Source organism: Leuciscus leuciscus (assembly GCF_965113295.1).
Source record: "Leuciscus leuciscus genome assembly, chromosome: 4".
Classification (NCBI taxonomy): Eukaryota; Metazoa; Chordata; class Actinopteri; order Cypriniformes; family Leuciscidae; genus Leuciscus; species Leuciscus leuciscus.
This window is the reverse complement of record NC_138728.1, coordinates 35,824,644-35,839,909: the sequence shown is the minus strand read 5'-3', so window position 1 is coordinate 35,839,909 and position 15,266 is coordinate 35,824,644. Positions and strand designations below refer to the sequence as shown.

Here is a 15,266-nt window from a genome sequence, read left to right as displayed (position 1 = left end):
GAATTTGAATCCTACAATGCTACATACGTGACGTAGTGTTTTAATATGTGCCTTTTATATAAAGTTTATATATGGCTATATGATTAAATGGTTACTATTCTATAACTACATTTTTATCGTTTTCATGTTCGTACTTAGTATTGGTATTTAGCTAATACATTTTTTATAGATTGTTTTAATGCGGGTCATTTTTTATGTAGTTGTAGGTATATTTATTGATTGGTTATATTAATAAAGAGTTATGTTACTAAGTTCTGGTTTAACACATTTGTCTCGTGGGTCTGATGCACGAGTTTTGCTGACAGTGTAACGTAAAAGAAGTTGTTTTGAATAATGGCAGGAGGTATCATGAAATGAAACCAGTTATTTGGGTTCTGATATTAATTGGTTTGTTTTGTTACAGTTATAAGGAAATGTTTATTTTGTCATGTTGAATTTATTTGTAAGGTGTCATGTTTATTTATTTTACCATAGGGTACGTGTGGCGTCTTCGAAGGGAGCATCGTGGTCGGACGCCATTTTGCACAAAGCGACGGTAAGAAACAGTTTTTGTGTGTGTCGTCTAAGAATCCGAATAATCTATATTAGTTATTCATGAATTTTCTAATGTTGGGTGAAACATTTGTATGTTAGTCAATATTTGTATGGGTATGTGTCGTTGGTTTGGTGGTGTTTAATGGTAATAATTTTGAAGTTAATGTTTTGCATTGTTTTCGAAGCAATAATGCAGCATTGGTAAAAATGGTTTGTAAAAATGATTGAAAATAGTTGTATGGTTTGTTTTGTAAATTTAAGGTGTCGTGGTGGGTTTTTGTTTAAGCAATTGGGTAGGGGAGACCGGGGATGGTTGTAACACGGGTCAGTTGTAACAATTCCAATCTGTCCAATCAGGAACTAGTTACAAATCACCTGATTCACTTCGCACATCCTCAGTTTAGTTCTTATTCCACATGTGATAAAGTAGAGCCCTGTGGCAGACACAGCACATGTTAGAGTGGAAAAAACAATTTTGAGATAAGAAAGTTACTTTTTTTACTTTTTTTGTTTTTGTTATGGGAATTTCTGCTTTGTAGTTAAACTCCTCAAACTTTTATTATGGTTATTGTGTGTCTGTGTAGATATTTTCCATGCAAGTTGTTAGTGCTAATGTTTTGCCTGTTAGCTGTAAGGTGAGCTAGTTCATGGCTACATGACTCTGGGTTAGTTGTAACAACAAGACTCTGGGTTAGTTGTAACAACAATGAAACAAAATTTTATTATGGCCAATACTATAGACTTACAGTAACAACCATGCTTACACAAATAGAATGTTCAAGTGTTCAAGTTCATTTTATTATGGTCAATTACTATGACAGAGAAACAACAGAGTCACACACACACACACACACACACACACACACACACACACACACACACACACACACACAGACACAGACACACACACACACACACACACACACACACACACACACACACACACACACACACACACACACACACACACACACACACACACACACACACACACACACACACACACAATGTTCAAGTGTTAAATTTTATTATGGCCATTACTAACACTGGCAGTAACAAACATGCTTACAAACAAGCAATGTTTGTGTTCAAGTTCAATTTATAATGGTCAATTACTATGATTGAGAGTGACAAACACACTGAGACTAAGAGTGATACACACATCAGTTATATTGAAAAGTCAGTGTTGAATAAAAACCTTTCAAAATATTTTTTTGTCAAAATCCTTATTTCATTATGTTACATATCACCCCGGTGGATATCATAATGTTACATCTCACCCCAGGGTATGTTACAACTAACCCTGACTATGGGGTGAATTGTAACATTTCACTCCTCGTGTTTGAAACTAAACCATGCATTTTCTGTTTGTGTTGCAAAGATAATAGCTATGTCATTTATAGCAGACACTTGTAACTAGTTTGGATCACATTTTGAACACACTGACTTCAAAGTACTTCAAGCTATAGACAGAAAGGTCAAAATTGTTACAACCATCCCCGGTCTCCCCCTAATTTAGTATCTGAGATGTGCAAAAGTGCATTTTTGATCTGGTGTAAAGTTACGGCTAAGTTATGGTGAAATGTGTTGTAAAGGATTTCACAATTTCTTCGTTTGGTACTTTTGATTACTTTATCAAATTTTTAATAGTATGGTGTTATGGTTGTGTGATTTATAGATACTGGGTTTATGTATGTATTTGTGATGTTCTGTTTGCGATGTCTAGATTGCAAATGCATGTTTTGTTGATTTCGTATGTCTGTTTGTCGTATGGTTTTAATGTGTCACTTTTTATTTAAAGCTTATGGCTATATGATTAAATAGTTATATGTAGTAACTCATTTTTTATCGTTGTCATGATTGTTGTACTTAGTATTGGTGTTTAGGTTATCAATTTGTTATAATTTGGATGAAGTTGAAAAAGCAAATTTGTTATGAATGACTTTTTTATTGTCTTGTGGTTGATGCACGTGTTTTTCGCATAAAATAAGTTGGTAATGTATAGTCGTTATGGCTTTACGATGATGTTATATGGAGAACTAATGTAACATCAATGAAGTGTTAATTTTTATGGGAAATATAAATGTAATATGAGGCATGTGTTGTTCGTTATATAGTATTGTTAAACAAATTGTACAGTGTGGAGATATTTTATTTCAAGAAATGTGTATTATAAGTGGAATACCCAAATTTTACATTTTAAATTGTACATATTTTAAAGATAGTTTTAAAAATTGATTTAATGTGTAATTGCTTGTAGATGAGGAAATATATATAAAAAAAATTATTGTAAATGTTATACACATTAAATAGATATTTTGCATTTATATGCAATTAGGATTTGATATAGGATATATAATAAATGAGTTGTTATAGTTAAGTTTGGAAATGTATTTGTTGTGGTTTATTAATGTACTTTTTGTGTTTTTGATTATTTACAACAGTAATAATGAGCAATATGGCAAAGAGAGGGAAAGTTGAAGTTGAGGGATTTCTCCACGATGTTTCGGAGATGATCCAGAGTGGAGATCGCTACAAATATTTTACAGCTGTGCTGCAGGAGGCACAAATAAACTGTAGAGTGGTCATATTTGACCATATGAAACAATACATTTTGCAGTGCTGAAAAAGACAGGTATGTATTACAGTTTTATAATGGGCAACGTTTAATAGAGGTGGGAGATGAGTGAAAAATGTAATGGGTCATTTACTGTTAATGTTGCAGGTTAAATGCTGTTAGCAATCAGTAATTGGCTTGTCACTAGGGATGTAACGATATCGTCATGTCATAATTTGATACATATCACGATAGTGAAGTGACGATTAGGGCTGTCGCGACAACCGCAAAATTGTAAAACTGCGCTACTGAGAAGCCAACCGCAGAGGAATGCAAGTAACCGTAGCAACCGCGATATTCGCATGTTTTCTTTTTCCATAAGGCTATAGCCTACCTTTCTTGTTTTGAACTTTGTGCATGTGTATTGAATGTTAAATAAGTTAATAATGACAACAAGACTTTTTATCATGGTGATTTGTACAGAGGTTTTATTGATTTGCACTTAAGACTTAAAGGGACACCAGGCAAGTCTGAGTGTTTTTTCTCTATGAAGCTCCCCCTAGTGTCTGGTAGTAAATGCTTTCAAACACACTGTTGTAAAAACGAACTGTTGTCCCTCCCCCCTCGCCACGAGCAACCCAGCTGAGCAGAGGAACGGGCTATTTCAAAACCAGTTATGTCTACTGAGGTAAGTAAAGCAATATTTTCTTTCCAACTGATGCCGAATTTTTTTATTTTTTTTATTGTGTTGTCATGCATACTAGTTTTTTTAACGGAAACAAACGATATGAACGAGGCGAACTACTGCTTTCGTGTTTTTTTTTGTTTTTTTTTTGGGAGAGTGGGCATTAGCATAAAAAAATATATATCGGAGGCTATTATTTGTCTAAAGTTATATTAGCAAGGTCTATAAGTTCATCTGGTAGAATGACGGTTTACCTTTGCTTGTCTAAGAAAACATCAGAACGTTTTTTCTAGCTCGATCATGATATCTGCAACATGTTTATTGCCTATTATAAGACGCGTTGACTTAGTGACATAAAATAAAAGTGTAGGCCATAGTAATTCAACTCATATCTGTAAAGTACGTCAACTGTTTTGTGATATTGCAGGAATCAACATCAACCTCAACTCATATCTGTAAAGTACGTCAACTGTTTTGTGATATTGCAGGAATCAACGTCAACCTCAGCCTCGTCTGAGTACACTGCTCAGGCCATTGGTGGTAGGCCTACAACTTCAAGGCTGGTCAGACAGAGAACCCCCAGAGGTTCTAGGAGGAGGAGTGCTAGACTGGATGCGGAAGAAGAGAGGAGATTGCAGGATCTTCAGGAAAGACGCATCAATGAAATGAAGGTTTGTCAAATAGTGTAACAAGACCAGAGATGCCTTTTTATTTAGTTCAAAGACCTGTGTAATTATACACATTATTTTGTGTTTTAGGATACACTTCATTCACTAGACACCTCACAGAAGGACCAGGTCTTAGAGAGAGTGATAACCAGGTCCCCGGGGGTGATGTTCGACGTTCTGTCATTTCTGGAAGTGCCCCTGCATCCTGACTCTGACCCTGAACCTGCCGGACTCCACTGGTGTGTCTGTGGAAACTGCCGGGAGATGAACACAGACCTGGAGAGGAAATGCTGCCGGCAACATCCACAGCAATGCATAAGCAAGATGGCCTACATGGACTTTTATATTTTAGATGAGGGTGTGTTGCGGCTGGCCAGGGCAGCCTGGAATGACATATTTGCACTGGTTGATAATGCTGAACCTGGGATGGAACAGCGCCAGTTCAGACATACAGCCTATAGGCAGTTTGTGTTGTGGCAGCATGGCCGCCTGGGTGTGGGCAACCCGAGTAGTAATACCCAGCTGCTGTGTTTGTCGGATAAGAGACACTTTCCCTGACCCCAGAGGGCAGTACACCAGCTTCAGGGTGAGCCGCCTAGCGTAATTCTTTAGAATATTTGCTGCATAGTACAATTTGTTATAATATTGTAAATAGTTTGTTGTTACCATACACATTGTAAAAGTTCTTCTTACCACTTTTCATCCCAGCTGTATGTATGCCTACATGTCAGTCATAGTATATTTCTAAATAAAAAATATTTTGGACAAAGTTTCAGTATCAGTTATTTTTATTTACATGTCTATGTACATTCTTTGTGTGTATTGCCATATGAAAACTGTTCAATTGTCCTCCAATTCTCTGGGACCACTGTCCCCTCGTGATACATGAATCGCCACTAGTTCTGATGTGGGAGGTGGCTGTTGTGGAGCAAGTACACCCAGACGCCTTGGGTCATCAGGCCTTAGCGTCTGTTTGCGGGGAAGGCCAGACCCACTTCCCAGTCTCCTGGCAAGAATGGCCCTCTGGATCTCTGGAATGTACGTGTATTGCTTCTTCACCTTCATCGTGTAAACGCTCCAGCTCTTTGATTTCTTGTTGTACTTCTGTCTGTAACTAGAGAGCACGAACAATTTGTGTTTGTCGTTAGTCATTCTACAAGATAAAAAAAAAAGAAAAACGTCACAAAAATACCTACATTTTCTGTCCATCTCGGTTGCGTGCAGGGTGGCGTTGATTGTGTTTATTATAATCAATGGCTGCCAGCAATGTCCGAGTCTTGTATACAAACGGAGGAGTAGGCCATGCGCTTTGCTGCATACATCAAAATGTGATTTTGGAATGACTCCAAATCAGATGTGGTCCTGTGTGGGTGGAAGAGACAGATAATTACAACAACACTCGTGGTAATACATGTGTTGTTTTGTCTTATATTTTTAAATAATAAGAAATGAAATCCACATTACAGATTACATTGAAATAAGGTAAACTATGCTGCATTTGAAACATGACAAACACTTGAGTGAGGAATACTGGAAATTCAAAAAGAACTTGGGTGAACACAACCTTGTCTTACAGATAATTACCTGAAGTTTAGGATTTTTTTCACCAGGGTCAGCCATCTTTTCTCAAGGACAACAGCAGTAAGTGCCTTGTGAGCAGCTGAACCTATAGTCATAACACGGTCAATAAATATGCATTCACATACAGTGTTGAATTCTGCACCAATATTGGTTGAAATTACCTTGTATGATCCAAGGCTTGTTCTGGCTGTCTTCGTCTAGTGGCTCATGTTCACAGCGACTGGTTGCCCAGGAGTGCTCATTGCAGACATGGTGAAGTACACCAACCCACATCATCTGCATAAAAGAAAAGTTATACAGTGCATGGAGCCACAAACATGCTCTGCTAGCAAATCAACTAAACTGTCCTAATCAATACAATTTTTTTCCCCCCTGAACCATACCTTGAACTGCTCCTCGGTGTCCGCATGCTTACTGCAGTACCAAAAGTGGTTGACTATGTCCTTGATCCATGGCTGAATACCAGTTTGACTTTTCACGGTCCCAGCCTGATCAAGGTACACAAGGTACACAATAGCTAGCTTCTTTTCACAACACCAAGACAACAAATGTACTGATGCATACCCGTCGAAGCCTCTTGTTCAGGCTCTTGGCTGCATGCCAGATATCCAATGAGTGCTGAATACCCCACGCTTTATATTTGCCACGCTCCGGATCTATAACAAAGAGAGACCATGAAAACAATGTAAACAAAATTAATAGTTAGGTTTTTTATTTCTTTTTACATATTGTATGTTAAAAATGAGGCCCTGTGGGAAGAGCGATCAAACTTGAACTTGGGATGGTCTATAGGCTTTATGACTTCACCATAACCAAAAGTTCTCCTTACTCAGTAATGCGGTGATTTGTGGGTGGGCATCAGTGACCACTTCCTTTATAGAAAGCTCTGGAAGGAGTGCATCCATTGTGCGAACAAAGCACTCCTTCTCCATGATGACTGAGTTTTTATTTGTTTCGCGTTTATCAACGGAAACAATGTGGACCACATCTCTGGAGTCTTGTTCAATTGTGGTGTATGTGCAGAACTGTGCACAATGACCTGAGGCAAAAGCACAACTGTCAGCATATAACTTGTGTACATTATTACAGAGGCCGTCAGAATAACAGTCAATGAGGAAAGAGGCTTTGATCTTTCAATCATGCTCAGGAGAGAGCAGCAGACATAAATTACACATCCCAATCTGTAACCACAGGAAAAATCTAATTCAGATTATGCAATTCACAAAGGGAGGTGTGAGAGACAGTGAACATTTTGCCTGGACATACTCTTGGATTGTTAACCTTAAGGGTTGCACCCTCTACCAGGCCAAATGTTATGCTAAAAGAACAGGTTGACAGTCTCGGAGCAGCCATGATGCTATTTCAGTCTAAAAGCATCATCAACATAAAAAAACAAAGATATTAGAAGATAATGATAAAGCAGTACAACAGTACATGCATACAAATCTGATTCTCAATTTTGACAGTATGCATACAGAACTTACCAGGAGAATCCATTCTGCCATCACCTATTGCGAAAAGACATTATAAGCTATTAGAATCACAGATTCCAGCTTCCAATCATACAGTCATAGCATATCATAGACTTGTCAGTGTAAAAGTTGGTCAAAGGTGTAAGACTGTTCCTTACCCAGGAGAACAACATGGTCCTTCTGCCATAAACGGTCTAGGACTTCTGCTCTAGTTTTATCCCAATACTCCTGCACCGGCTCTATGCAGTAAGCATCCTGGATTCTGTAGAATGTGGATTCGGTAACCATCCCCATCGACATAAACATGAAGAGTAGGGCTACTTTTCTGTAGTTGTTCCCGGACAGAAGAATGTTGGCAGACAGCATAAAGTCACCGCCCTGCATGCCGAACTTCAAGGTTGGCTGCGAATTCCATTTCCATATGGAGTGTCCGAAGGGGCATAACTAATGTAAAGAAATGGCAATGTTATGTGAGAAACAATACAAACATACATACAAAAGTGACAAACAATAACAGCACCCTATAGAAAAGCCAATTCAAGACAACATAATTGACTTTTTGACAATCTTCACACCCTACCCATTCTAAAACTACTCCTGTCGCCCGTGTTCTCATGGCAACTTGAAAAGGTTGTGCACCAGAGCATGCTACGCCTAGCACTCTGTCTTCAAAGGTGCACTGTTGCACTGGTAGTTTCAAGTGCATGGCGAGATCCAAATCGGCAACTTCTCCCTCTCTAGACAACGGCTGCACACCAAGCTCAGGAAGATTTACAGGAACATCCCTAAAACGTAAAACAGTGCATAAGTAACTGGAATTACAAAATGACAGGCAGGATAAATAAAGGCTGGGGAAGAAAACATACGGGTCTCGATCTGAGTCTTCTGTGATACTAGAAACAGGTGGTTTTAGTGGTCTAGAGTGGGTCTTGCTTGGTGTGGATGTAACCTGCCAGCGCTTGTAACTAGAAAAAATAAGACAGCATTTTTGCAACATTTATAACAGTACATTGTGAAATTGAATGCGTATAGTTAATTGTTGTGGAATGCTTTGAAATTAGGCTACATTTGTCTGTTGACTACACTGTTGGCGGCTGGGCAGAGCAGAGTGAAATCCCTATTTGCAAACAAGACGGTCACGGAAAATATTTTGAGTCTGGGCTTCATTGTAGTTGACGAGGATTTGTAGCATATTATGGATCAATACAATACAGAATGCGATCGGTGAGCCATCGGCTTCTACACTGTGTAGCACACTGCAAAAAAGCTACACCGGCGCCAAATAAAAGCAAAGTAACACCTAGATACAACGTGAAAGCTAAATTAGACACATAGAAGGGCAGCATCCATCTAGCTAGATCAAGCCAAAATCTCCGCTAGCCATTTAGACGCGGGTAGGATACACCGAACTTGCCTGGTGTCTTGATTTGAAGAATTTGATCTCTATTTATTTGCGAACTAAGTTACACAAATAAAACCGACAGAGGAACAGCCAAACAACTACAGAAATCAAACGTGTTGGCTAATGACAATGCTAACATCAAAGTTATAGTATCTAGCGTACTAGTAAGCCCGTAACAGACAGCGATCATAATAAACACCTTTACAGACAATAGCAAACATCCTGAGGTCACAATTACTTGAAATTTAAATATTAAACACAGGGGCCCGCCGGCCCAAAGTTGCAAGTGAGTTTTTTCCGCTCTCGGGCACCAGGGGGGTGCGAAACCACCACCATTCAACCCGAAATAAGTAATATAACCATTCCACTGACTCCGAAGCTGTTTAGTTAAGGTAAAAAAGTTACTTAGAGCACCTTTAACAGACAGTGAATGAGAGAGATTGACTGAGTGCGTGTGATTACTTGCGTCTGTCTTTGAAGTCAAGTCACATATGCGTGAAAAGCTTTCTGTGTCCAAGGAAAGCGAAATATTTGTCTTGTCATCCTCTTAGCGTTTAAGGGGATTTACCATGAATGGCATCAGCGGCAGCGCTGAATCAAAAAGCAGCGAGTAATGCACTGAATCAATGCTATTTAAGCGTCAGCTTCAGCGTTACCCATGCGACGCATTGCTGGTCAGCTCAGCTTTGAAAAATGGAGCTTAACAACTTGTTTCATTACTATCTTTTAAAGAATCAGCGTTTTTGAATGTGTTCGTTGAATGAACGGTTTAAAGGAGAACTCCGGTCAATTTTAACATTGAGCTAATTTTTTCGTAAATTTGTAGTGCTGTCAGTACAGAGAACAACGACAAAAATCTGTGCTGCCTACACCGTGTTATCCTCTTTTTACAGGGTATCCGCGGGGTCTTGAAAAGTATTAAAAGGTGATAAATCAATTTTGGGAAAATTAAGACCCTTAAAAAGTATTAAAAAGTCTTATCACGGCTTTATAAAGTCTTACATTTTGAAAGTATTTTTTCTGAATTAGCTGTCCAACAGTTTGAGTCCCAAAAACATCGTAAAAGTGTGTGAATTTAGTCATTTTTATACAAAAAAAACAAACAGGTACAAAAACTAGGCTATTGTGGGTGCGTTCGTAAATTGTCTCTGAGAGCACCAGAGCGGGCAGGCGGGCGGAAGTTCAAAAGCATAATGTACGCTCTGGCGTTCCCAGTGCGTATTACAACGCACCGAAATGTTTTAAAGGGTGAACTAAGTCAATTTTTTTTTTACCTCCTGCTTAGTACTATATATTATATATACTCTATATACTATATTTTTTTATTTATTTCATTTTCAACCTGTTATGTGTGTGTTTTGAGGAGTGTCATATTAATAAAGATCTGTTCTGGCTAGGTACCTTGGCTCTCAATTCTTGGGACACGGAAAAGCTGTCGACCTGTTGCATCACATCAAAGTAGGTTAACTTACTAGCATTTCATCTTCAATTTTTGATACTTATGGACAATCGTGTGGCTAAAGTGTAGATTAATAGATGAGACTGGGATGTGGCAAGTGACTAAAAACAGGTTGATGGGGTTGGGGAGGAGGAGCCATGGATGATAAAGAGGTTGGTTGTCTGTGACTGTCAGAAAGTATAAACATGTATAAATGTGACACACACAGTGGTGTGATAAAGGTTACTGTTTTGTAGATCTGAGATTTGTGTGTGTTTGCGTGCTTGCATGCACGTGTGTGTGTGTGTATGCGTGCGCGTGCGTACATGTATTTGTTTATGCGTGTGTGTGGTTGCTGTGGGTTCTTTGACTAGCAAATTGTCTGAAGTTGGTTCAGAGTGAAGAGTGAAGTTGGTTGACCAGACTAGCAGTTCAGTTTAGCTTGAATGGCTTGGAAATAATTGCAGCACATTACCTGGATGTACAGTGAAGAACATTCACTCATGTTTGTTAGTACCACTTGTTTGTTTCACTTATAAAAACATATTGGTGTGCTAATATTGTATTTTTTGCTCCAGGAATTTGCACACCAAAAACATTGTTTCTTATAACCATTTTACATATAATGGCCCTCATTTATCAAAAGTGCGTACACCAAATTTCCAGCGTACACCTGGCGTACACCCAAAACCACGGTGACTTTGAGATTTATCAATATGAACGTTGGCGTACGGCACGCTCAAATCCTACGCCAGCTCAGGAGGTGGTGTACGCACGTTTTGAGTGCGGGAATGCGCAGAAAAACAATTCCTAACACCACAAAACGCACTGACAAACTAAAAGATATGATATATTATGACCCACTGTAAAAAAAAACCAACAACATAGTAATTATAAACTTCAATGTTTAAGTTGTGTGACTTTACCAAAGCATTTGAATTGTAGGCATATGTATTCCTTCAGTTGCGAGCCTGTGCGCTTTACCTGACGTTTCAAGCCTTGTTTATACTTTCGCCTGGCTCCGCAGCGCGAGTCTCCGCAGACTGCGCGCGCACCTCCCCAAACGGACGAGTTATACTCGACGCGCTCGCCGTCGTACTATTCTTTGAAACGATGGTAGGGCCAGGGTTAGGCCCGGCAGGTGTGCACGGACTGGGTTTAGTAATGAAAGGCTTTCAATGACCAAAAAAATTATTCAGACTGACAAAATAATAAAAATGACATTCTTCTTTTAAATAATAATAATAATACAAATAATAATAATAACGACATTCTTCTTCTAAATAACAATAAGTGTCATTAATAATAAAAATCTAGAAATCAATTTTGTTTCTTTCCACTTCCCTGGTTTCGCTTTCTCTTTCTCAAAGAAGTTTCTCTTCTTTGCCGTCTTCTGTGTGTCCATGGCGTAAAATGAGGGCGTGGGGGAAGCGGAGACTTGAATATATAGGGGCGTGTTATTCTAATGACGATCGTTTTCAGCCGCGGCATTTATCAAGGTCAGGTATTGCGTACACCTGGATTTCAAAGGTACGCACAGCTTCATAAATCAGGCGGTGAGAGGAGTGTAAGCATAATCTTACGCCAACATATACGCCCGTTTCTACGCAAGATTGATAAATGAGTGCCAATATGAGTGAAAATCAGGCTAATACCTTACTGAATGCCAGTGTATTCAAAAATAAACATAAAAGGAATATTGCCATTAATATACTTGCTGTTGTGTTTATTCTCAGGAATGTGTGGCAAAACTGAATATGAGGCAGCTTCTCTCCATCAGTATGGACGGCCCAAATGTCAACTTGAAGCTTGCACACCTCCTCCAGACTGAGCATGCTGAGCTGTATGATGCTCATCTGGTTAATGTTGGAAGCTGTGGGCTTCACACCCTCCACAATGCACTGAAGGCAGGCTTTACCATGTGGCAGATGGACAAGCTCCTTCGAGCACTCCACTACCTCTTTCAGAATGTTCCAGCTAGGAGGGAAGATTTTACTGCCTTGACTGGGTCCACCTCCTTTCCGCTACCATTCTGTGGCCACAGGTGGATTGAGAGTTGTTTGCCATACACATTGCAAAAGGATTTGGCCCAAAATGTCTGTTTTTATTTTGCAACAATAAAGTGAAATGAAATTGGAGTGAGCTGACATTGTCCATTTTTGCATAGGTGGATTGAAAATGTCCCCGTGGCAGAGAGGGCAGTTCAAGTGTGGCCAATGGTCATGATGTACGTAGATGCTGTTAAGCAGAAGCAGCTTCCAAACCCCAGTACTGCCTCTTATGACACCACTGAGGCAGCACAAGCGGATCCCCTCATGATTGCCAAGCTCCAGTTCTTCCTGGCAATATCCAGGACCTTTAGCCTCTTTCTGACCAACTATCAAACTGATGAGCCAGTTCTGCCCTTCTTTGCCAAAGATTTGAGTGAGCTGCTGAAGGTAATCATTACAATAGGGCCTAATTCAACTATCTACCCGTGGATGTGTGGTGGTCCACAACTCTGTAAAATCAATGCAATGTGTGCAGTTTTACATAAATTGTTACATAGAACTCACTTGAGATAAAACCTGGATGCCAACAAACACATACACACACACACCAATTATTTCCTTTCATTTTATTTGTTCCTCTTGTTCATAATAATACAATATAAAATTAATACATAAATTCATAACACATATTTTAAACCAACATTTTTCATGATTAGAAAGAAGCAGTAAGAAGAATGATCTGTTTAATGGTAGCCTAGTAGGATGGTTCTGTCACTGATTACTTATATCCTTTTAAGAGTCTCCTGCGGCGGTTTGTAAAGCAAGAGCTCCTGCAAGATGCCACTTCCATGAGGCTGACCAAAATTGACGTTGCTGATGAAGTGAATAGGGTATCCAACAAGAATGTTGACATAGGACTGGGTGCTGAATCTGCCATCAAGGTAATTTTGATATTGACTATTTTCTTTTCAGGGATGGATTTTTGTTCTCTGTACACCAATGCAACTAGTAAAAATTAAAAATTTTATTCTGCTGTTTGTATTATTATTATTATTATTATTATTATTATTGCCGACATGGAGAAACTTATTTTTAGACGATTAAGTTTACCTTCTTCATCATTTACATTCTATGTTTATAGTCTATGTTGCTTATTTGTCAGGCACTTCAGAGCAAGCCAGGAAGCAGGGGAGGTGAGCTTTTAGTTCTCACCTTCAGGAAAGAGTCCTTGCAGGGCCTGGTTAAGATTGTTCAGAAAGTGCAGGTGAAAAGTCCCCTGAAAATTCCAGTGGTCAGGGCCATTGGATGTCTGGACCCCAGAAGCATGCACAGCGATGCAGAAGGGTCCCTCACAAAGATTAAGACTGTAGTACAAACAATGCTGCAGGACAAGAAGTTGGCAGGAGGCGTCTCTGCTGGTAGGAAAAACTTAGGGAGAGAAGAAGTTACTGTTGTGTTAGTGTGAAAGTGTCTAAGATTTTTTTCAACACAGAAGATATCTACAGTACACTGCTTACCTTTTTATGTGTACAGACGCTGTGCTGTGTATTTGTCCAATGAAAGATTAATAAAATGACTTGAATTATATTTTACCTATTTGTAATTTTTTTTTCTCTCTTATTCCAGGTGATGTAATCATACAACAGTTCCAGAGCTTTCTCTCTCTTGAGGCGAGAAATTAGAGATTCTCCTCCTTCCAGCCACTGAAGGAGCGACTTGATGTCTTCCTGCATTCAGCCCTCAGCAAGTCTTATCCAGAGCTATATAAGTTTTCTCAGAGCCTTCTACTTCTGTCCCATGGACAAGCCACGGTGGAAAGAGGGTTTTCCATCAACAAGGAGGTTGAAACATGCAACATCCTTGAAAAGTTGATGGAAGCTTTGAGGCTGATATGTGACAAGATCAGTGTCTGTGGGGGTGTTTTGAAGGTACCTCTCACAAAGGAGCTCATGGCTTCAGTAGCCTGTGCAAGGTCAAGGTACAGGAGTTACCTGGAAGATGAACGGAAGAAGAAACAGAGTTCCACACAGGACCTCAAAAGAAAAGCAGTGCAAAAGGAGATAGAAGACCTGAAAAGGAAACGAACGGTTCTGACAGAGGTGTGCGACTCCCTCCAAACAGATGCTGATAAGTTAGCCGAGCAGGCAGAGGGGAAATCTGGGACATTAATGGCACAACTGATCACGAAGTCCAACATCCTCAGAAGACGTAGTAAAGAAAAACAGAACGAATTGGTCCAAACTGAGAAGCTGCTGGGAACAAAATCAGAAGAACTGAGGCACATGTCAGCATGATTGTTGTTGAGGGTGGAGCAAAGTTTTGTTTTGTTTTTTAATAAACTTTGCTTTGATTTACTATCCCAGCCTATTTGATTTTTTTGTATCAGAGTGGTCTATAGTCTTTATCACAAACTAAAACTGTTAAGTTAAAAGTATCACTGATGTAAATGGTTACAGCTTGAAGTGGCGGTGAGGTATTAAAAAATATTGAGAAGGTCTTGAAAAAGTCTTGAAAAGGTATTAAAATTAACTTCAAGATTCCTGCATATACCCTGTTTTAACATTTGCACCCTGGTGACTTAAATGGGGCAAGTTTTAAACCTGCTTTTAGCCTCTTAACATCCTTGATGTGTCATTACAAGTGCACAGCCATGTGAGTGATTCCTTCAGAGTGAACACGGTGAATCTGACTGCAGTAGATGTGAAAGATATGAATAAAAGTGATGTTAATTCAGCCAGTGCACATACCTGTATTTACATCCTGTTTTCGGTCGAAGTCCACAGTAGTCGATTGTCGAGTTCATGCGCGTGATCATAGTTAATAGATCACGTTTATACTAAAGATATGGAAGGTATAAGTGCTGATGTTGTGCAAACGTACTATAGTTTTCACCAGGCAATACTCATTTCACTGCTGTGCTAAAGATTTGTGCTAAAGA

The 15,266-nt window shown here is 39.2% G+C and overlaps 1 protein-coding gene across 1 annotated transcript; it reads left to right on the top strand.

Moving 5' to 3' along the window:
- The first annotated feature begins 12,244 nt into the window (after nucleotides 1-12,244).
- Nucleotides 12,245-14,795, top strand: LOC309497448 (uncharacterized protein). Its single transcript, XM_082167739.1, has 4 exons — nucleotides 12,245-12,381; nucleotides 12,505-12,775; nucleotides 13,126-13,269; nucleotides 13,955-14,795. The coding sequence occupies exons 1-4, from the start codon at nucleotides 12,257-12,259 to the stop codon at nucleotides 13,961-13,963; spliced, it is 549 nt and encodes a 182-aa protein (XP_082023865.1). The 5' UTR covers nucleotides 12,245-12,256; the 3' UTR covers nucleotides 13,964-14,795.
- The last annotated feature ends 471 nt before the right edge of the window (nucleotides 14,796-15,266 follow it).